At 37.5% G+C, this 24873-nt stretch overlaps 1 protein-coding gene across 1 annotated transcript in view; it reads left to right on the top strand.

Moving 5' to 3' along the window:
* Positions 1–24873, top strand: part of zdhhc9 (zDHHC palmitoyltransferase 9) — a 30318-nt gene that overhangs the window by 3087 nt on the left and 2358 nt on the right. Inside the window, exons 2-8 of the mRNA XM_079438806.1 lie at positions 6626–6786; positions 18343–18501; positions 19752–19889; positions 21514–21562; positions 21813–21915; positions 23674–23777; positions 23928–24036. Coding sequence (XP_079294932.1) covers positions 6626–6786; positions 18343–18501; positions 19752–19889; positions 21514–21562; positions 21813–21915; positions 23674–23777; positions 23928–24036 — 823 coding nt within the window. The remainder of the gene's footprint in view (positions 1–6625; positions 6787–18342; positions 18502–19751; positions 19890–21513; positions 21563–21812; positions 21916–23673; positions 23778–23927; positions 24037–24873) is intronic.

Genomic DNA, 24873 nt, shown 5'->3' with positions numbered 1-24873 from the left:
GATCAGGTTTCAGTCTTTGTCCTGTATGCTTGTTTTATGGAATTGTTGCTCGGCATTTGAATGTCTATACATTTTATGTTTATCATTAAGTGGATAGTTACTCATGTTGTTGCTGAGGAAGTGTCTAGTGCAGGGGTGCCCAAACTTGGTCCTGGAGGGCCGGTGTCCGGCCGAGTTTAGCTCCAAACCCAATTAAACACACATGAGCCAGCTAATCAGGCTCTTACTAGGCATACTAGAAACTTCCCAGCAGGTGTGTTGAGGCAAGTTGAAGCTAAACTCTGCAGGACACCGACCCTCTAGGACAGAGTTTGGGCACCCCGGTCTAGTGCAGGGATCCTCAAATCTGGCCCACGAGATCCACTTTCCTGCAGAGTTTAGCTCTAACCCTAATCAAACACTCCTGAGCATGCTAATCAGTGTCTTCAGGATCATTAGAAAATCACAGATAGGTGAGTTTGATCAGGGTTGGAGCGAAACTCTGCAGCACATTGGACCTCCAGGGCAAGATTTGAGGAACCCTGGTCTAGTGTATGCTATAGTGTTTGTGGTCAGTGTCACGATCTGTGTGAGAGGGCTGCCGCCCGTTTCTGTCGCTCTGCAGGGGTTGTGATAAAAGAGATTTTTTTCTTTTGGATATTTTTTTTTCTGTGCAATGTGAGTGCAAAACTGGAGCTGTGGCAAATTTGTCTCAATGAGGGATTAGGATGCATTTTTTTTCGGCAGTAATGCATAATTGATTTGCGTCGTGATTCGCTTGCTCTTAAATTGGCAAACTCTTTATGAAGAATCAACAGAGGCTGTGCAAGTAATTTTCAGGCATGACAACATCCCAGCATTACAACTTCTATCAGTGTGACACAGCTGAAATATCCTTTTGTACGGTATCAGTACATATTTGTACTTTACATTACCTACACCTTTATTGTACTTAAGCTTTTATGAGAGTCCTTTATCAGAATAAATAGCTGCTGATGTCACACCCAGATGCAAGATCGCAGTTTATTTGTTTGCTTACTAATCTTTCCCCACTTTATTGTTAGTGCATATTAAATTAACATCATCATCATCATCAAGTTTTGCAATGCAAAACTCAAATGAATGAGGTGATTGTTTGCATGCTGAATGTTTTTCTTTGGAACTGCAGGACTGTTCATTCCTTAACAGTTTGACCTACCTTTTGGTTTTGATGCATATATCAACATGTTTCCATGCTTGGAAGTGTAACGAGTAGAAAATCTTTCTCTCAGTATTTGGTGTATCTGTAATGAAAGCTTTTTTCTGCATCAGAATCAAAACTAAAATAGGTAATTATGTGATAAAGTTTAAAAATAAAGAATATAGTCACATTGTTAGTTATGAAGGACACTATTCTATTCATTGTAATTATATGTGGCTTGTAAGGCCTGTTCACACCAAGGACGATAACTATAAAGATAACGATAAAGGTATAGTTAAAAAAATCGTTCTCGCCGAATAAAAGAATAAAGGAATTAAACGGATGGCTTAGTTCATTTATATGGAATAAACGGAAGCCTAGACTAAAATTTTCCAAATTGCAGCTTTCTGGTTCTTCAGGGGGCTTAGATTTGCCAAACAAAATACCAATTGGCCTGTCAGTTTAAATTCATAGCCGAATGGCTTAAAGAGGACCCTAAATCTACTTGGTTGGATTTGGAGGCTTCACAGTCATCTTGCCCTCTACAAAATGTATTATTTGTTAGAAGTTTCAAGGTAATTAAGACATTATGTGAGAACAGAATTGTATGTAATACGTGGAAGGCCTGGTCTATTATACGTAAAATAGAGGGCGGGGTTGACCTGTCTTCTACTCTAACCCCCATCTGTAATAACCCAGAGTTTTTGCCTAGTCTCTCAGATTCCGGTTTTAAAACTTGGAACTCTTATGGGATATATAGACTTGGTGATTTGTTTGTTGAAGGTTCTATAATGTCTTTCGAAGATTTGGTTATAAAATATAAGCTGCCTAGATCAAATTTTTTTAGATTCCTTCAAATCAGGGATTACATTTTTAAAAGCACTACTCTTATTAGTAACTCCTCCATGTCAGATATAGAGAAGATTTTGCTGAATCCCCCGTTGTGTAAGCAGATTTCATTCATTTCAGATTTTCAACAGACGTTTATTTGATATCCTAGCCTTTGCATTTTATTTTATTTACTATATGGTTTTTTTTTTTTTTTTTTTTCCACTAGCATTGTAAGAGATGGGCATTGTTTGATTGTTTTTTTTTTTTTTTTTTTTTTTTTTGCATGTTGTTTGTTGAAATGTTCATAAAAATATGTAATAAAAAAAATAAAAAAATAAAATAAAAATCGTTCTCAATATTAAAGAATTGCAGAGTCCATTTGATAAAAAACGGTAATATTGTGAAATATTATTACAATTTAAAATAGCTGTTTTCTATTTTTAATAGATTTTAGAATGTAACTTATTCCTGTGATGACAAAGCTGGATTTTCAGTATCATTACAGTCTTCGGTATCACATGATCCTTCAGAAATCATTCTGATTTAGTATTCAATAACCATTTCTTATTATTGTCAATGTTGAAAACCTTTTGTTCCTGTTTAATGTTTGTGGAAACAAAGATTTAAAAAAATTTTTTTTTTCAGGATTCCTTGAATAGAAAGTTCAAAAGAACAGCTGTTTTAAATAGAAATATTTTATATCATTATAAATATTACTGTTTTATCAGTTTAATGCATCCTTTCTGAATACAGTTCTTAATTGTTTTTAAAAAATCTTACTGATTGAAAACGTTTAAATGGTAGTGTATGAACGCGAGATCTCATTGCACATCAACACTGTATTCAGCATCAGTGACTGTGTAATATTGTATAAAAAAGATAAAATTGTCTTCAGGTTTGTTTCAGACTAAACCAGGTTGTCACAATGAATCTATATGTTGTTTTTAACCATCATCTGTGGTTTTTCTCCATTCATTGTCCTTTCCGGTGGCGTACCGGATGTTTGCGCATAGCACTATCAGTAACGATAATTGTCAGGCCTCCCTGCCCCCACCAGTCTCCACCTAGAGACCACCCAGACCAATGAAGCAGCGCTATTGATTTTATGAACACACAGCTAAGCCTTTTCATAGCCAGCCATAAAACTCTGCTGTTGTGCTTCATGTTGTCTTAACTGTGGAAAACAGTCCTTTTCACCTTGTTCTCTGTGGAACAGAGTGCAGATAATTCACTAAGGACAAGCTGTGAAGGCAAACACAAGGGTGGAGATGCTGTAACAGTGACGGGAGTGGCTTTTGTATGCATGTGCATGATTTGAACTAATTATACTAATGCCAGAATTCACGAAAGAGTGTCTTTGCAAAACATTTTACGTCTTTTTCTGATTTCCCCCCATTTTGTTCTATGTAAGTCAACATGAGAACAAAACTGACCCCGTGTTTCTGGTCCAGCATTGCATGATGGTAAAGTCCGGGAATGATGATGATGATGATGGAGCAGGTCCAGAATGCTTAAGTCATTAGCAGATACAACACACACACAAGCGGTTCTCCTCAGTTTTCCTCCTCTTTGCCCCAGCACAGCTTTCATGATAATAATTGGATTTCCCTGCAGCATACTCATGATCTGGGCAGTGGAAAGTTTTATCGACCGTCTCTGCTCTGGATTTTTCCCCCTCCTCTTTATGTCTTCCAGTCTTATAGTTTAAAATTGAACTTTTCTGACCCATTCCACAGGTAGATTTCTAGTGTGTTGATGCCTCTGGTATGCTGACACACCAGTGTGTCAAACAACTGAACTTGCACCACACTGTAAAAGAAAAAAGTTTAGCCATCTTAAAATTTTAAAGCAACCAGGTTTTTGCAGATTTTTGAGTTCTCTCAGCTTATTTTTGTAGGAGATTCTCAACTTTTTGTTGCATAAACTTAAAACAACAAGTTTAGAAAACTCAAAAATCTGCTGAAGTTTGTTGCCTTAATTTTAAGTTGGCTCAACTTTTTTTTTTTTTTTTTTTACAGTGCATGTAGTCTGACTAGAAATGATCTTTCTGCTGCTAATACTTCTTACAGCTGCGATCTGTTGTTCTGTGTACTGGACCTGAAGCAGTGAATGTGATGTGTGAGGAGACACACCCACACTCTAGGACTGGTTCAACCAGTGTTCTAGTATGTGTTGTAGAAGGATTGGTTTGACTTGTTATAGTTTGTATAAAACTCTACATGCATTTTGTGTGTTATTAGAAGCACCTCTTAAGTCTTAATTCCCCAAAAGTAGGCTTAGTCAAGTTCAGTTTGTAAATCTGTTTGTATTAATGATGCATCAAAATACAAGGTGTGTTGAGGAGAAATGCTCTACTAAGGTAATGGATGTACTTTTCTTTTTTGCCTTGCAGAATGTAGACTAAAACGAAATATAAGTCTCTTACACTTTTGACAAATAGAAAATATTACAAAAATGTGTTAGACCTGTTATCTGGAAAACATGCACTGATTTTTGTTTGTACTGTCGGAGTATTTTTAGATGTATGCAGGATCCTATAACAGACCCCTGGAGGTCCCTAGAAGTGTTGTTATCAAGTCAAGTCAAGTCTGCTTTATTGTCAATTCTTCCACATGTACGGCGCATACATACAGAGAATTGAAATTGCGTTACTCTCAGACCCTTGGTGCATACAGTTAACATTAAACACGTTCAAATACAGATAATACAGTTTAAACATATGTACATACAACTATACAGCTATACAAATGAGGACATTGTAGAAAAATAAAGAAAAGATAAAGTGGCATAGTATGTTATTGTTAAATAAAACAGTGAAAAAATGCTTTTGGTAACTGAAATAAACCTGAAGAAAAATATAATATAACATTACATAATAACTTAAATGATTAGAAAATTATAATTGTTTTAGAACTAAAATTATTAGTACTACAATTTATTATTTAGTACTAAAATTTCAAGAGAAATAAAATTAGAGCTGTAAATAAATTTAACAAAAACAAAAAACCAAAGTAGTTAGTTTAAAAAAGTAATAAAAATGACAAGTCAGTAACAAAAAAACAAACCAAAATTAAAATGAAAACTGAAAATATAAAAATAAAACCTATTTTAAAAACATGAATAAATAGTACATAAATAATACTGGTCCCCCAACTCCAGTTGCATGTAAACAACCACCCACAATCCCATAGTGGCAACTTTTGTATGAGCAAGCACCACTTACATTTTTATTACAAAATCTAGTTCTATATCTTTTTGTATTGTGTTATTAGGACTTGTCATGTCTTCTCTCTCTCACACACTGTTTGTAGTTATAGTGTTGTAAAGATGTCCTTTGCACATGCAGAAAGCTAAATGTAGCAAATTTCCCCCTGAGAGTGGATGCACTGTGTCTGTGATGAGCTGAACCATTATCGTGATGTATTAGCCATACATTATCTTAGTATAGCAGGTCTACATTGCAGGAGAGAGTGGTGGAGGAGAGCCAGGGTGACCCTATTAATAGCTCAATGCAGTGGCCTGTGGAGCCGACCAATCTGCTGCAGGCTGAGCGAAGGGAAGCACTTTTACAGGACCCAAGTCATCCGCAATTTATGGGAGCAACCAAATTCAATGCTGTATGGCTGTCTGCCTACGGGAATGGAGAAAGCACAGTCATTCATTATAAACATCCTCCCTGACTGCTTCATTGTTGGGTCTTTAGGGAGGGGCTGAGCCAGAAAGATATTACAAACCCACTTCATCAATGACCTCCCCTTTTATTTCAGGGAGAAACTAGTGCTTCATCGAAAAGATAACAAAAATGTTTTTGTGTTGGATGTAGGAAAATTATAGTCAAAAGCCTATTGAAATGTTTGTTTTAAATGTGAGTTCTTTATGTATCCTTTGCCATTTTGCTTTAGTGAAGTTAATGTCAACATTTTAGAAGAAAAACTCTTTATGTACAGCAGCATTTATGTGTAATGTGTATTGTGTAAATTTTAGCCACTAGCATCAGCAAACAGAATTATTTTATTTTAAATTAAGAATTATTTTACTTTTACTTTACTTTGCAGGGTTATAGTTCTATCCAGCAGAAATGTTTATTTGTTTTAATGCAAATTCTTTATCTATCCATTGCCATTTCTTTTAGTTTAGCTTTTTTCCACATTTAAAAAAATATATATATATATTTGTTTTGTTTGTATTTTTTGTATTTTCCATATATTATATATTATTATTCCTTTATTTCAGACCCATTTGGTCCATATCACAATAAGAATAGAATACACAAAAGAAAAAAATTACATACCAACATACATTCACATTCAACAATCACTTAAGAAGAAAAAAAAACATACAAACTTGAATTCCAGCGCTTCCAAAACAAAGAAGAATACCTTGTATCACTTAATGTGGGATCATTTAAGGCCATTATGATTGTAGTAAATAAATAATTATATTATATTTAGCTGTCGGGTTTCCTAGTTTTATTTATTTATTTTTTTGCCATTATCAGCACAAAAATTCCATACTTCACCTTTAACACTAGATAGATTTCTCTTTCATTTTAAATGCTTATGTAACCTCTGTGCTGTTAATTTTATGCTTTCCCTGTCTCATTTGTAATCCTGCTTGTTCACTTGTTCCGTACAGGTGCCCGTACCTGGCAGTGCACCTGTCTCCTGCTATCCCTGTGTTTGCAGTGTTGCTCTTCGTCTTTGTCATGGCCATGCTGCTCCGAACCAGCTTCAGTGACCCTGGGGTGCTGCCACGGGCCCTGCTGGAGGAGGCCAACTTCATTGAGATGGAGATCGGTGAGTGTGAGGGTGACTGAGTTCAGGGAAGGGGATTTGAAGTTTAATGCCATAGTTTGTACCATCAGTGCCACCTGCGGGTGTTTTAACCCAGTGAGGGGAAGAATATAAATAGTCTAGTAAGCGTGTGGCGTAAGTGGAATGCTGTTAGCCCAGACCTGCTGATTAATTTATTGTTTTGTTTTGCGATTAAAATGGCTGAGTGCTTTGGGCCATGAACCCTGAGTTTATCTGGGAAACATTGTGTTCTTCTTTACTTCAAGCTTGATGGGCTTAATGGTTATCTTGTCTCCTTTTTTTTTTTTCTTTGGAAAATCACAGATATTGAAGAACCAGATGTATTTTGTCTTCTGATAAATTTATGTTTTTAGATATACATTTAAGGAAAAGCTCTTCCAAAAATCTCATCCTTAAAATTACAAATACAATGAAGCAAGAAACATCATAACAGCCTTTTTTACATATTTGGTATACAATAGAGTGTGAGCATAAAACAAAATTATTATTTATAAATGGTTCAAGCTGACTACAATAAATTCTACTTCTTTTAGTGGTCTGCTTTCCTTTCTTTTTTCCCTTAAATCCCTTTACATAATTTAATAAATAAACAAAAACACTTCCCAAAAAATCCTACGCCTATGATGAATATGCAAAAGTGAGATTTCAGAGGACTTGAACTTCTCCAGGAGAGTCTGAATCTGATCCATGCATTTCCCAATCCCATTCCTGCCTCTGCCTCTGTGCTTTTCTGCTTTACTCCACTTTATTATCCCTTAAAGGCACAAACAAGTAAAATAAGAAATAGATATACTTCACATGACTGGTACACACCCACACAATGCCATATGTCAACTAACTTGAACAGAAACCAGTGTTATGACTATTCAAAGAGAACTGTATCTTTTGCAGGGGTGTTTGGCAGAAACTATTGAGGCTCGTTCAAATCCTTAGGCTCATTTGTCTTGTCCCTTTTTTTTATTTTTTTTAAATAGCAAGGATTTTTCTTTTACTATTTAACAGTCAATGTTTGAGCAGATACTTTGTCAAAGAAATTGCTATAGTAGATTGCCTTAGACCTTTGTCTATCCTCATCTACCGTGAGTGAAGTGAACTGAAATGCCTACGCATTGGCTGCCTTTGCAAAAAAAGAAAAAATACACATTTACCCTGCTGCAAAAATATCTATTTTCAGTGGGCTGAAAATACAAAAGAAAAACTGAAAATAGGCTTAAAATAGGGAATTCATATATAGTTTTTTTTGCACGCTTGTCCTACTTTGATTGTCAGAAAGGTTAACATCACTGCATCTGACTAATTAAACCCAATTAAATTAGATTAAATTGCTGCTCTCATCTTGCTAATTTTGCTTCTAGTGATTAATTTGTGTGGTTGTGGCTCAGTGGGAAATATTGCCTTGTCTAGTTCAGTCACCAGCCTGTCACCATTCCATGCACCGATTACAAGATCTGGGCTACAGTAAAGATGAACTCGTCTCCCTACACTTTCCACCCTCACTTCTCTCCGTTCTTCCACCCTCATCTCTGCTCCCCTCCCTGGTTTCTCTTTTAAACGAGAGCACCGTTGTTACACATCAGGACCACCGCTGAAGCTCAGACGTGCCTAGGGGCGGTGCAGCATTTGTTATTACTGATGTTCATTAAACCAGGACGTAATTTCTCTTGGCAATTCCCCTAATAAACCACAGTATTCTCTGATGTCATTAAATATCCACTAACCCCTTTCACTGATTTTGTGGACCATGTTCACATGAAGAAATGTTCTATGGTTCTCTCTAATAGGGTTGTGTTATATGCTGGTAGTACAGAATAACAAGGTACAAAAATTTTACAGCAGCATATGTGACCCTGGACCATAAAACCAGTCTTAAGCCGCTGGGGTATATTTGTAGCAATAGCCAAAAATGCATTGTAGAAGTCAAAATTATCGATTTTTCGATAAAGATCATGTTTCATGAAGATATTTAGTATATTTCCTACTGTAAATATATCAAAACTTAATTTTTGACTAGTAATATGCATTGCTAAGAACTTTAGGGTGGAACTTTTGGACAACTTTAAAGGCGATTTTCTCAATATTTAGGTTTTTTTGCACCCTCAGATTCCAGATTTTCAAATAGTTGTATCTCGGCCAAATATTGTTCTATTCTAACAAACCATACATCAATGGAAAGCTTTTTTTTATTCAGCTTTCAGATAATAGTCTAGTAGCCAGCCCATAGAGCCCCATTATGAACCCGGAAATGTTGAGTACACCAAAGTTTTATTGCAGAAATGTGAAGTATGGGTCCCCAGCATACAGAAACTGCCGGATGCTAATTTGCATATGTTGAGCAATTTGTATAATTAGCATAATTAGCATTATTAGCTTAATCGTCCATTTTGGCCACATATTTTGCACTGTATGGCCAATTTCTACAATATGTGAGTGGTTTTAGAGGTTTTATAGGATGCTGATTTCATTTCTGGCACTTTCAGACTTGTAAATGGTAATTCTATAACAAATTTGGATAAATTTAGACATTTTTTATTAATTTCGGACAAAATTTTAGGTTATTTTCATGGTAAACACAATATTCTCACATTTCAGAATCACAAGAACTCTTGCTCTTTGATGTGAATGTTGATAACCTCAATTTGTTTACATTTCTTGAGGTCCGGTCATGTTTTTATGCAAATAAGCTGTAGCAGTGAGCTGTTGTAGTTATAGTCTAGTTTTAAAGTCAAAATTCACCTTGCAAATATTTTTATATTCTTATATCGCCTTAATATTCGTACAAAAGTCAGTCAAGGGATTTAATGTTGACATTTTAATGTTGGCATTACTTATGTTTTCACATTATGATAAAAGGTGGACAGAGTTATAATGACAGTATTGTTCAGTACATTGTGAATTTCTATTCAGATCCATTTTGTGGGTGAATCTGGTGTTCTAAAATTAGTTACCATAATTTAAAATTTTTGTATTCTTCTTTTTTTTTAAATTCAGACTTCTTGCGATTTGATCAGGAAAGGATTAAAAAAAGTCGATATTCAGTGCTATTGCTGTTTTCTCAAGTTGTTGTGGAGTATTAATTTAACCATTCGGATCTAGGGTTAAGTACTTTCAAAACAAAGAGAGACGGTTTGATCAGGTCGAAATGTCGGGAAAGAAGTGTCTGTTTGCTCCATGCAGTGGCAAAGATAGTGACTTTAAAATATCTGGGTCCAAAGGAATTGCTACTCTGCTAATTAAGAGCGAGGAGCTCGGAGACACAGCCATACATGAGACTTTATCAAACATTATTGCTACTGATGGTGCTTCATCAGCTTCTGTGCTATGTCACAAATCTTGCTACAGCTCATATACTTCTCGTTCTAGAAATGTGAGCAAACGCAAGTCAGACTCATTTCAGAGTCAGCCCGGAAAGCGAATCATTCGTTCTCAACTCTCTGCCTTTGAGTATTCAGAACAGTGCTTGTTCTGTGGTCTTATTTGTGAAGAAAAAGACTCTAAAAATCCTAACAGGTGGAATCCAGTTAAAAAATGTCAGACTTTAGATAGGTCAGGTCTTCCATCCTTCAAAGATGTGATTTTGTCTAAATGTGATGAACGGCAGGATGATTGGGCAGAAGTTGTGAAGCTACGGGTGAATGGCATCATGGACCTACCTGCAGCTGATGCTCAGTATCACTCCAAGTGTTACAATGCTTTCAGGAAGGTACCTATTGACTCAAGTGCAACTGCTAGTAAACCAATTGACAGCTGCCTAGCTTCGGTCATAGACCACATGAGTGCAAACAAGTCAGTGACTTGGACTGTCTCCGAATTACATGATGTTTTTGTAGCTAATTCTGGGAATTTGTGCCGGAAGCAAATGCTAGCCAACCTATGTGATTATTATGGTGATGCCGTTATTGTACTGAGAGTTGAAGGATGCCAGACGATTGTTGGCTTTAGGCAGTACATCGGTAAATCACTCAAATTAGTAGGACAAACTGGCCTCTCCAATGACGACGATGATGATGTCAACAAGGTTGTCAGAAAAGTGCGGGCAGAGGTCCAGAATATTCCATTGCCTCGTGAATACGACCTTGGCAGCTTTACGCATGAAAGGGTCATTCAAGATACAAGTCCAACTTTCCTAAGACTTGTCTCCAGTCTTGTATCCAGGGAAGAAACGGTGACCAAACCAGCACTCACACTTGCTCAATGCATCCAGCAGCACATCAGTAAAAGCTGGAATCAGACAACTTTGGGGCTAGCTGTAAAACTTCATCATAAGTATGGTAGTTCAGAACTGGTTCGGAACCTAAATGAGCATGGTATTGTTGTAACATATGATGAGGTCCTCCGGTTCCGGAAGTCAGCTGCCAAATATGCCTCAGATGATGCAGATAAGTACCTGCGGGTATTAGGACTGGAGAGGTGCATTGGCCCTATTCACAGTTGGGGTGATAATTTTGATCTTGTAGTCTTCACACCCAATGGTTGCCGCACAACACATGCCATGGCCACTCAGTTTGTGCAAAATCCTGCAGGGATCCTGTTCCCTGGAGTGGCGACTCCAGACGGTGGGATTACATCGCTAAAAGTACCCCGTCTGACAAAGCTCCAAGCTGAGAAATTCTGTCCGGTAGCTAACAGCAGTCTTGCCATTGAACATTATACAGGCCCTAAGAAGCTGACTCCACCTGCTCTGAAAGAAGTGCCAAGAACAGCTACTGTCCAAGAGAGCATCCAAGAGAGGGTTTCTAGAGCACAGAGGAGGGATGCTGCTTGGCTCTGTCAGCTCCATTCTACTCCTCTTCCCCTGGACTGGTCGGCCTACAGTGTTGTGCAAGATCGTCACAGTGATGAAGGTGTGTCTAAAATGAAGACTATAAGTGTCTTTGGACCATTGCTCGACTCACCTCCTGCTCATCCTGATACAGTGCTCCGTACCATTACATACCTGGACACATCACTCAAGCGGCTTGGCATGAGCTACAGTCATATAACATTTGACATGCAGCTGTACAAGATTGCTTGCCAGATCAAATGGGGTGACCCACAGCGATGGGCATCAGTGGTGCTCAGCCCTGGAATGATGCACACCCTGATGTCATTCATTGGCTCAATTGGGGAGCTGATGAATTCAACAGGCCTTGAGGAGCTGGTAGGTGCATCATTTGGCGGCCTGGCATCTATCTTCAATGGAAAGGCCTGGCCTAAGGCCATGCGAGCCTTCCGTATGGTTATGTATGCTCTTCTTCATGAATTCTTAAAGGAGGGAGAAAAGAGTCATCAGCAGATACTGGAATTCCTGGAAAAGGCAAGACAGCACCCAACAGGTCGATTATGGGTGGACTGCTTCATCACTCCAACCTTAATTGCACATAGATTCTGGAGAGCAGAGAGGGAGGGTGACTGGCTGCTGCAACAACACTGCCTTGAAGAGATGCTACCCTATTTTTTTGCTGCTGGTCATCACCACTATGCTAGATGGATCACTTGGCATTTACGTGAAATGCAGCACCTTCCTTCCATTGCAAAAGATGACCTTCTTGCCGGAAGTCATGTGTGCCGCCATTCAGATGGTGCACCTGCAGTGAGTGCCGATATGTTTGGGGAGCAGACATACATCAGGCAAGGGAAGGGAGCAGGGGGCATGAAGGGTATTTCAACCAACCCTGAGCAGGTTGCAGTTTGGATCCAATCATTTGGCATATGTTCATATCTCTCTCAGTCATTGGATGATATGTACAGTGATACAGTAGCATCAGAGAAGACTGTGTCCAACAGACACAAAGAGGAGGGTGAAGCACGACGGGAGTTGGATGCTGAGGACCGCTCTAAAATTGTGAGGATGCTGTGGGAAAACACAAATCCACTCATGACAGAGAGCACTTTGCTCTACCACATCATAAATGGACAGGTGGCTGATGAAAAAGTGAATGTGCAAGATGCACTGAAGATTGGCCAGGCTATGTGTGAAAAGTTTTCTTCATCACTTCCGGGGGCATTTCATACACCCATCTCTAACAAGGTAGTGACTATGAAGTTCCAGAAAAAGGGAATAAAGGTCAGTGGGAAGGTTGTTTGTGACCTTGAGTCATTATTTGCTCGACTGTTGGTGGTGGGAGGCCAGAGAAAAATGGAGCTCTCTTCTCTCTTCAAATATGAGCTTAGCCCAGTCCCCTTGTCTATCATTGATGACAATGGATGCCTCCGAAAGGGCAATAAGTCAGTGCTTGTCCAGCAGCTCGGAATTCCGGTCTGCAATCCCCAGCCACCAGACGTTGTCATTGTGGATGCATCCCAGCTCATTTATCACGTGGTTTGGCCATCGTCTGGGACAGTGGCAGACCTTGCAGCCAGCATGGGACGTCGGCTTAATTGTTACGACACCCAAACTTTTGTCATCTTTGACAGATATTTGCAGGTGTCTGCCAAGGACCATGAGAGACATAGAAGAGCAGGAGAGAGCTCCACAGAGTACAAGCTCTCATTGACTACACCTCTACCTAGACGAGACAAAGTCTTGAAAAACAAGCACAACAAACAAAGGCTGAGCGAACTCCTGTGTACTTTCAATGTAGGAAGTAAGATCATGATGGTCAGTAAAGCTGACAGCATTGACACTCATGATGAGGCCGATATATCACTTATATCTTACATGTTAGATGCTGTCAGACATGGGGCTTCAACTGTTCACATTCTCAGTGATGACACAGATGTCTTTGTGCTTATGGTTTATTGGTGTTGGAAGGCTGGTATCACAACTAACCTACAGATGGAAAAATGGAATGGCACTGTTCTCAGCATAAATGCAACTGCAGAGAATCTGGGTGACCAATGTGGTTCCATTCTGGCCATGCATGCTCTTTCGGGATGTGATACCACCTCATATCCTGTCGGGAAGGGGAAGGTGTCTGCACTCAAGGCCATGAGAGTTGTACCTGGTAAGCTTCTCCACTGTATTGGAGAGGCAGAAGCCACAGATTTACAGATCACAAAAGCAACAAGGGCTTTCTTTCTGGCTCTGTACAATCATAGGAACTCTGTAACCTTGGATGGGGCCCGGTATGAAATTTACCGAAAGCGCAAAAGGCCCCCAGCACTGAAGGCACTACCTCCTACAGAGCGCAATATGCGCCTTCATGGAAGACGTGCCCACCTACAGGTGCTGCTATGGAAAGCAGCTGACCAGCCTGATCCACCGGCTGTGGATATCACCTTGTTTGGATGGGACAAGAAGATGGGTCTAAAGGAAGGAGAGGAACTGATTATGCCCACCCAGGATTCAAGTCCAGTTGCTCCTCCTGCTTTGTTAGATGTTGTCAGCTGTGGTTGCAAAGCCGGGTTGAAACCTTGCACATCAGCAAAGTGCAGCTGTGCAGCTGCAGGTCTGGCCTGTACCAGTTATTGTTCCTGCAAAGGCAATGATGGTATATGCTGCAACATACTTACACAACACCAAGAACACAAAGAGAGGGATGAAGGGTCTGGAGAAGATGATGACAGAACAGAAGAGGATAGTGAAGATGATGAGGCTGCCTTTTGTTAATTAATTGTGAGGCATAGCAGTTTGCCTGAAGGTGGTAGCCAGTGTGTGCTTTGTGTGGTGCGGAGGTGAGGCCCTCTTGGCTAGTCTTGCGGGCTGACCCGGGTTGCCCAGACTCAGTTTTAACTCTTGCGTTTGGCGGAGTTTTAACTGGGTCCTCGTTGGATCTTGCGACTTGCGGACCAACATGGACAGCCCTTCTGCCATTCTGGCATGGCCCTAGCGACTTGCGGGGCCTGTCTTGTATGGCATGTATATATTGAATATTTACATGTTTGGCGTGGTGCGGAGGTGAAGCCCTCTTGGTTAGCCTTGCGTCTGGGGGGCTGACCCGGGTTGCCCAGATTCAGTTTTAACTCTTGCGCCTGGCGAAGTTTTAATTGGGTCCCCGTTGGATCTTGCGACTTGCGGACCAACCTGGCCAGCCCTTCTGCCATTCGGCCGTTGCCCTAGCGACTTGCAGGGCCTGTCTTATATGGCATGTATATAGTGTATATTTGTACATAGTTCGTTGACCACACATGGTGATGGGCTTAGGTGATGTCATCTCATCATTGTCTTAAAGAGCTACCCCATTAATATGTATCGTACAGTTGCAGGATCCAAGTTATGTAAAATTCCCGCATTGCTTTTTCATCCAGAAATGCATAACATTCAGCCTTACAAAGATTCATTGTTTATCCAAAAAGCAATTTTGAGTCTTCAAAAATGTCAGGAGGGGATTCAGCCTCTCTACACCCTGAAAACAATGCATCAACATTCACAAGAGCACTCATGATTCTGAAATGTTAGATTATTTTGTTTACCATAAAAATAACCTAAAATTATGACTGAAAGTAATCAGAATTTGCCTAAATAAATCAAAATATGTACTAAAATTAGCTCTTTGAAATCTGAAAATGCCAGAAATGAAATCAGCATCCTCTAAAACCTCTAAAACCACTCACATATTGTAGAAATTGGCCATTCAGTGCAAAATATGTGGTCAAAATGGACGATTAAGCTAATAATGCTAATTATGCAAATTATGCAAATTGCTCAACATATGCAAATTAGCATCCGGTAGTTTCTGTATGCTGGGGACCCATACTTCACATTTCTGCAATAAAACTTTGGTGTACTCAACATTTCCGGGTTCACCTACTTGGCTACTAGACTATAATGTATAAATCTCAATTTCGAAAAATTGACACTTAAGACTGGTTTTGTGGTCCAGGGTCACATCATCATAAGGCAGTGTGATGTGGAACACAAAAATTAAAGCATTGAAAATAATGTTCAAATTTAGAAACATGGCTGCATAAACCGTCAATGGTTCTTATGCTTTTTGACCCCTAGTGTCCACAACAATGTTCAATAGCCCCATGATTATTTTAGATGTTTGTGATTTACTGGATAAGGACTTAGGATAAAGGTATAAAAATATATAGGCTAAAAAGTGTATTCATTTTCAGTGTTGGGAGTAACGCGTTACAAATGTAATGCATTACAGTAACGGATTACTTTTGCTGTAACGCAGTAGTGTAAGGCATTAATAATACATTTTCAGTAATATTTTACTCTGTATATGTTCAGTACAATGCACAATTTTTTTAATTTTTAATTTTTTTTTTTATTTAAAGTCGGGCTCCAACTTTATGTCCCTTCGGGCCAATATTAACGTCATAGTTAGCGGCTCGACGGTGTTTAGTGTCACGCAGCAGCAGCGAGCCGTCAGCGCAGCTGAAGAGTTCTGCGTTCAGATACACCAATAAAGCAAAACCCCCAGCAAAAGTAATTACCATGAATGTGTCCGGGGGAAATAGTAAGGATTCACCATCTCCTCGTTAGACGCGCCTTTAGAGAGAAGTGCATCTTCACGGATAACGATTATATTAAATAGTTTTTGTTTTTATTTATTTAGTTAAGTAGTAATTTAAAGCTTTCTATAGATATATTTATCATGTCTGTGAGGCATGTATTCGCTGACGTTCGGTTAATTTTTGTGAAGCGCTCCTGTTCAAGATAAAAGCACAATGTTTTGTTGGCATTGTGAGTGCACACAAATAAAAGTAGACCCTTTACAGTTCCGAATGATGTATTACTCTTACCTTTATGAGCTTTATGTACCTCTAGTACATTTTGTCAAAGGTCATTAGAATGTTAAGTTCTACTTCTGTAGTTATTTTGGTGAAAGTAACTCAAAAGTAATGCAGGAGGCATGTAACGCATTACAATTCTGAGACAGTAATGTTGTAAGGTTAGGAATTACTTTTAAATAACAGTAACAAGTAATCTATAATATATTACAGTTTGGAAGTAACTTGTACAACACTGTTCATTTTGTAAAGCACGTGGAGTTATACGATTTTAATTTACGTGACTCTTCCATGTCTAGAAATCATATCCTTATAGGCTACTTTATTTATTTAGGTTTTTCAAGATGAATTAATTGCGATTCGTTTAAATGGTTTGCATATCATATAATCAATTCAATCTGATTAACATCCCTATTTTTAAGAAATTTGTTAGAACCTTATCATTCTGTAATTTTTTATCAAATTTCAGCAAGTGTGAAATATATTTTTGTTCAATGGGAAGACATCAGGTGAGAGAGACAAAGCATTTTTGTTACTTATGTGTGTAGAACTTTATATAGTTTAATTACTGCAGGTAAATAAAAAGGAACTAAATACATTATCAGGTTAACAACAACAAAAAGATTACTCACAAATGATAGACATTGTATTTGTAAATGTGTTGACAACCCTGATTTCATTTATATTCATCAGTTACTCCGTGTTGATTTTTGTTTATTATGAATGCTGTCATACAAAAGACAAAATTTTGGTATTGATTCAACTGTACCCTCTTAAAAGAGGGCAATTTTGTTTGACTACTGCAGCAGGGCAGGGCAAAGATTGATTTCTACAAATTTCCTCTGCGCTATTTCAGCATTCCATCTTTAATACGCTATTTTTAGATGAATGTCTGTGTGGCTGATTAAAAGTGGCTGATGCTGGATCAGATGCAAGTTTGGATTTAGCCAACCTAGACATGTGGATTAAAAGGCAGCTGTGTAGTTCTGCCTCCTGAGCACATGCTAATGCAACCATTTTACTAGAGTTTAAAAGTACAGAGCTGACAAATGCAAGGAAATTACCTTTTGAAATTTGAGTCTTGTCTTTTAAACGAAGTGCTTTGCCTTCAGTAAGTATTGTCGCTATTCAAACAAATGAAAGGGAGTCATTTTGAAAAAATGCATATAAAGAAAAGGGAATAGAAAAGATGCTTATACATTTTTCTGGATCTCTGGAGAGAAAAAATATTGAAAAAGCAATAATAGAAAATTATTTTCTTTAGAAAGCAATTGATCATTTACATTTGTGAACATTTTTAGTGAAAATACATGCAAGCCAATTTTTTTTTGCATTGTTCAAGTAAGTTATTCTGTTGTCAAATATTTTTGTAAAATGATCACTACACTATTTATTTAACCGTTGTCATTGGCAAACAGTTACCTTTACTGTTCTAGTTCCATCTTGTCACAGAATCAAATCACGATAATATTTAATGTTTTTTTTTTATTTACTGATTTATTAAGGGGTATAATGTGCAGTAAGCCTGTCATTATTGCAAAATAAACCACTTTAGTGTGATACAAGATCTCTCCACTTCTTGTCATGGTCTTAATCACCGTCAAAGTTTATTTTGTGATAATGACTGGCTTGTCCTTTTGTATAATTTTTTTGAAATCTTGTTTTAATCTCATTCCGCTTCAACTTTACTTTAGTGCAAAAATCATTATACTTGTCATACCAGCACCATTAATAACTCTTTTCACAGAGTTACACACTCTCCTGGTTCTGATTTATTGGTGTTTTTTGTCTTTTGTCACTGAGTCATGGCACTCGCTGTAGTGGCCTTCAGTGAGTCCTTTATCAGAGGCTATGCTGTGTGTCATGCACATGGATCTCAATCGACCTGAGCGGCTGCTGGTTGCCATGTTGACTGTTTCTACTCCTCTCTTGCAGAAGCGGCCAATGGGAACGTCATGGCCGGACAGCGGCCTCCGCCCCGCATCAAGAATGTGCAAATTAATAACCAGATCGTCAAGCTGAAGTACTGCTACACCTGCAAGATCTTCAGACCCCCTCGTGCTTCCCATTGCAGCATCTGCGACAACTGTGTGGGTGAGTGAATGTCCCTAACATTTGGCACTACAAACTACCTCTACCTCAGATTGTGTGGATTGTTAAGGGAAGGAGTGCTGTTTTTTTATTAACTTTTATTTAGCAAGGATCTGTTGATCTATAATGACATTAAAAACATTACAAAATATTTATTTTCCAAATAAATTCTGTTCTTTGAAACTTTCTATTCACTAAAGAATCCAGAAAAAAATCACAGTTTCCACAAAAATATTAACCAACACAGCTGTTTTAAACATTGATAATAATAGGAAATGTTTTTTGAGAATCAAATCAGCATATTAGAATGATTTCTGAAGGATCATGTGACACTGAAGACTGGAGTAATGGCTGATGAAAATTCAGCTTTGAAATCAGGAATAAATTACATTTTAAAATCTAATAGAAAACAATTATATTGTAATTTTATTGCATATTACTGTTTGTACTGTTTTAGTTTTGATCAAATAAATATAATTCATATTTATGATGACTTATTTTAAAAACAATTCATTTTACTTACTATTTGCTATATATTTACTATATATAAACACTAATTAATTCAACATGAATTAATACTATTATTATTATTATAGATACTACTAATATTAGGTATCATGAATTAAAAATAAATTAAACATTTTTACTGAGTATTAGTAAGTCAACGAATGAATTTAACCTTACAAGGCCAAAGTAACTTATATGCAGTGCAACAAGTTATTTTGTAGAACTGTTTGTTTTTTCATTTTCGCTAGATTTTATAATTTTTGTATCACTAAAAATAATGTGCTGCAGTTATTTATTTATTTGACAGTTTTTACAGAGTTGTACTACGTCTACGTGCAAGAATTCACAAGCATTCTTACGTTTGATACAGTTGCACCTGTGCGTGCCAGTTGATACTCCAGTATAATAGTGAATTGTTAAGAGATGAGTCAGCACACGCACTTACTCACACATATTGCAGGGTTAGTGAGATACATATGCTGATATTAGAGAGTTCACGGAGGGCTCAGGTTTGCTCTCTTTGCACAGTCATCCTGATCACAGGGCCATTTGTTTGGGCGGTCTGCACCTGACACACACAGAGACACACACACACACACACACACTCACACTCTCTCTCTCTCTGGTTTGAGTACCATCTCCCTCCTAGCAGTTAAAAATATATATGCCTGTCTCTGGAAGAAGATCCACACTCACCGTTAGAATGTAGAAACTGACTTTCTGATTTCTGTGTGTCTTTCCCTCAGACCGGTTTGACCATCATTGTCCCTGGGTCGGAAACTGCGTAGGAAAGAGGAATTACAGATACTTCTACTTGTTCACACTCTCGCTGTCTCTACTTACCATCTACATCTTCGCCTTCGACATCGTCCATGTGGTTTTACGTGAGTATCGCAGCAAGAAAATGTGTGTGTGTTCCTGAGCGTCTTCACTGTTGGCATCCAAAACCGGATTGTTTGAAAGAGGAAATTACATTTTCATGTTATCGATAACAATTTAAAATGCACCGATGGCCCACCAGTTTAATGATCATAGTTTCTGGGAAAACAAGTGCCTTAAAGCGACACTCAATATGTATGCGAACAGGGTTTTCTCAGGATATTGGAAGAGCCACTATACGCTCTCGTAAATGTCTGCTCTCTTTCCTTTGATTTTCCTCTTCTCAAAGTGCACTATAGACAGCAAGAAAGAGAGAAGCAGAATTCACATCAATGTCTGGGCAGTTTGCTCTGAGCCTGTGATCTTAATTTAAAGTAAAACACATTATGACTATCACTCATTTTGAGGTATAATTCCATGATTTGTTTTTCATGTTTACATGCACAGATAAATTCAGTCAAACCACAGATTCCAAATGTGTGACACAGATTCTGAAAGTAATGTTTCCATAGCAGTAATAAGCGTTCAGAGAAAACGTATACTTGCCCCACACCACATCGACATCTCAACAAAATTAGATCTCTCTTATTATAACAAAGCTGTATACACTGCTAGCATATTTAGCAGGTTTTTATTTTTGACTTTCCAAAGAGTGAAGCCGATCCCTTCCACTTGAAATTCACTTTTATTCCCACAAATGTCATATGTGCGAGTAAATGCAGTATACATCAGTTCTGACCTTTTCATCATAACCAGCTTGTGCGGTTTGACATCTGGCCTATTAATTTAAATATAATTTAATTCTGACCATACGTGTCTGCAGTCATTGGTCACCCTAAAATTAGTCCATGCAGCATGTGCAATATTATATAAGTCTTCTGAAGCCATACAATTGCTTTGCTTGATGTACAGATTGACATTTAAGTTTTTATATTGAACCAAATATCATGTCAAACCTTCACCATAGGAGTCATGTAATTTGAGAGCTTTTGTGTAGGTGAAAATCATTGAGTAATTACATTTTTTTTCCTTTTCTCACAAAGTTATTGTATGGCCTCAGAAGATATATAGCATATAAATCACATAGAGATGGACATTCAAGACTATAATATTGAAAGGGCAAGAGAAACCAGTTTGTTGAAAATTGAAAGATTCTGTATGATTTTTATCAGTACTATTGTTACTTGTATAGTGGTTGCTTCTTATAGTTATTGTAAATGATGTAATGAAGTGATACCTGTTAATATTGCCATGAATGTAGCTATTGTTGCTGATATGGTGATAAAACACAAATAAATAAGTCACACAGACTACCCTATGATCCTTTTATTCTTTTTCTTTTGCCCTTTTTTGAATTTGACTGCCTGTGGAAATGATGGTTAGTAAATGTTAATTTTTGGGTAAACTATTCCTTCAACAAATTTTTATTAGGCTGAATGCAAGCCTAGCTACTGTGGTTGAAAAGGTGCTTGTAAATGAACAGTGCAAACTTCTCTGGCAGAGTGTGGGTGGATGTGTGAAAATCTTCTGAACATGTAATGATGAGAGAGAGAACGAGAGATGCTGAGACATCTGATGCTGTGAGTTACTGCCTGTACATGATGTAAATATATCTTGTGTGTTTTATAGGTTCTGTGGACTCAGGATTTTTGAATACCATTAAAGAAACTCCCGGAACATATCCTTTCATCTGGGCTAAAGAACCACTTCCTGAAGATTTGAAAACAAAATGAGCTGCTCATAAACCTGTCATGCTGTAAATGATCTATCACGATAAACGCTCTGTTTGTATACTAGTTTTCTAACATTTAAATAGGCACAAGGGATGTATTTTCTTTTATAAAACTATCATATCAAAGTTCAAACACATTGTTTACGCTGTATTGTAGATATTTTGAGCATGTTGTTTCCTTGACTCTCCGTTGCACTGTGTTGGAGGTTCTGGTGTGTTTTTTCACCCTCTGGTCTGTGGTGGGATTGACTGGCTTTCACACCTACTTGATCTCCCTCAACCAGACCACCAATGAGGACGTGAGTCTGTTTCTTACCTGTCTGTTCCAAAGTCTACTGTCAGTTCTTGACTCCTGCTGCTGTCACATGGCTGGAAAGATCAACACATGCCCTAGAGCATTTCAGCACACTAGATCCAGCAGTCACCTTGGCAACAGTGCCGTCTCGGCGATAAGCAAGCACAGAGAACATCTCAACAGGAGATTTATGTACAGTATATACAGTTTTATCGCACTGTTTATGAACAGGGTACACATTGCTGTCCCATCACGCTTTTAAAGTATTAAGGTACAAATCCCATGTTTTATAGTAACTATTTGCTATGTTAGATAAGCTATTATGTAACATAAGATTAAGCTTGCATCAAAAGAAGCTTTAAATGCATCAGATGTTTATTCACATTATAAAAATGAAGATTTTGGCCTCCAGAGGTTTTGACTGTATCCAACAGATACACATCATTTGTCATTGTTATTTAACTCATTGTAGTAAAAATATATTTTTTACTAAAATCTAATTTATGAATATTTTTTGTTGTTTAAATACTAAACTATAACTGAACTAATTTAGAGTATTAAAAAAAGCACATGACATTTGTGTCCCAAACTTTGCTATTACCACATATTCAACAGTTTAAATAATTTAGTCTGAATATAAATCATACAAAGCTGATGCATACTGGAGGCTTTTATTTTAATTAATTTATTTGATTTGAGTTTTTATTTCATTTTGATGATTTCATGTTTATCGGCTAGAAAATGACAAAAATCAGGATTTATAAACTACATTTAGTAGCAAAAGTCAGTAATTTAGTAACAGGTTTTACCCTGGGGTTTACCCTATAAAAAAATAATAGAAAATGTAACTAAATTTTATAAATAAATAAAACCTTCAACATTTTATTTTAACAGGATTGCAAAAGTCCCAAATTCCACAGAAAAATAAATAAACCCTGATAAACATTTTTTGAAGGTTAAGCATTTATTAAAAAAAATTAAATAATAATGTCTAACACATGCATATATCATGCTTAGATTCCCTGCAGCCGTTTAAGTTTATTAATGCTCTGATTTAGTTTTGCAGAATCTGTAGTTCTGTGGCACTTTCACACTTAGCCCTAATGATTAATTTAGAATGTTTTTTGCCACATTTGCCCTCTGGCCCTTCTTTTCTTGTTAATGAGGAGTGAAAAATAGTGAGAAAGGGAGGAAGCGCGAAGGAAAGATGCAGTTGCTGCAAGTAATATGGTGTGACATGATGGTTGTTTGCTTTTTATTTGGTATAAATTGGATTCTGCTTGTAACAGATTTATCAATACCTGCAGACACTGTTATAGCTGCCAGTCAAATTCAGATACAACTTAACTTTTTACTGAAACCTAAAACTGGTGTAACACTTTTGAGTGGAATACCACACATGCAACTTAGAAACTTTAGATGATTTTCCCCTCCAGATTTGCCTGTGGTGCATACATACATTTCTATCTAGGAGCAGATGAAACCGTAAAGGCATGTCTTTTTAAGATGAGGACCCTTGATGTGCTAGATCAAATGAAATCCATTGGGATGGAATGGCTAGAATTGAAAAGGCACATTTAAATGAAGGATAACAAATAATAGATTCTTTTTTTTTATCAAGCTCCCATTTGCACAGATGCTTTATAACATGAAGAGTCGGTAGAGAGTTGGAGGTTGAATCAGATTGTAACAGTCAGTGGCAGGTCTGACATTATGCTGGTGTCATTTTCAAAGTTCCAAGTCCTTCATCTCTACTATACAGATCAAAGGCTCGTGGTCTGGAAAGAACCGTGTGCAGAACCCATACAGCCATAAGAACATCATCAAGAACTGCTGTGAGGTTCTGTGCGGCCCAACTTACCCCAGGTAGGAACATTACTGTAGTTTTGCTTTTATACTGTGGTGGTATGGCATTGCATTAGACGACAAAATATGAAAACCTTCACTTTTATCAGTAAGCTCCAGCATTTGTTTGCAGATGCCTGTATATAACTCTGTCTTTCTCTCTTCTTCTAGTGTGTTGGACAGAAGAGGTATGATGCTGGAAGACTCGACTAGCCCCACCCCCTCTGATGCATTTGCTGCTTCCACCTTTAAGAGCAGCAACCCTGTTTCACAAACCACAGTAAGACAGCATTTTTTATGAGTGTTTGAGTGAACGAGTGAGTGTTCATTTGGCTGAAATGTTGCTGGCTGCCTTACTGTGTGTTGAGTAGTGAGTCTGCAAGCAAGATCCTAAATCAATTACCCTAAGAGCTGAGAGGGTTAGAAGGCCAGGAAAAAGAACCATGTGGAGTAAATGAATGCATTAAGCGGCTTTAGCTAGGTTTGGCTTTCATAGGGCAGATAGTCATAAGTGCTGTAGTCTGTACAGCACTGCATGTACAATATATACAGGATCTTGGATATTTATATGTAATTAGTTGTAATTATAATGTGTAACTAGCATGTGTGTGTGTGTGTGTGTGTGTGTGTATATATGTGTATATATGTGTGTGTGTGTGTGTGTGTATATATATACATATATACATATACATACACACACACACACACACACACACAATGCGCGTGCACATAGCGTAGTGTACTGTAATTCTTCTTTTTCAATTTTATGCTTCTATTTTACTTAATTGTATTTCACTGTAAAAAATGAGAATTTAATACTATGGTGTAATTCCTTAATTTGTTTAATATTTTTTTTTGTTTGTTACTAGTACTAATAATCATAATTAAATGCTAAAAATAATTATTATTTTTGAATTATATTAAGTTCTCCAGCACAGAACTTGTCCTCTGTTCTCCCACAGAACCATTTCAACTCCTTTTTATTTTCAACTAATGTCACACTGAAGCTAATTTTGCATTATCATTAATCATAATTATCATTATCCTTCTCTCTCTTTTAATAAGACACCTAAGCTTGATGATTTTTGTTAAACAAAATAAAATTGAAATCTTTACA

The sequence above is a fragment of the Barbus barbus genome, assembly GCF_936440315.1.
Source record: "Barbus barbus genome assembly, chromosome: 17".
Taxonomy (NCBI): domain Eukaryota; kingdom Metazoa; phylum Chordata; class Actinopteri; order Cypriniformes; family Cyprinidae; genus Barbus; species Barbus barbus.
The sequence above is the reverse complement of the archived record's forward strand: the minus strand, read 5'-3'. Positions and strand labels throughout refer to the sequence as shown.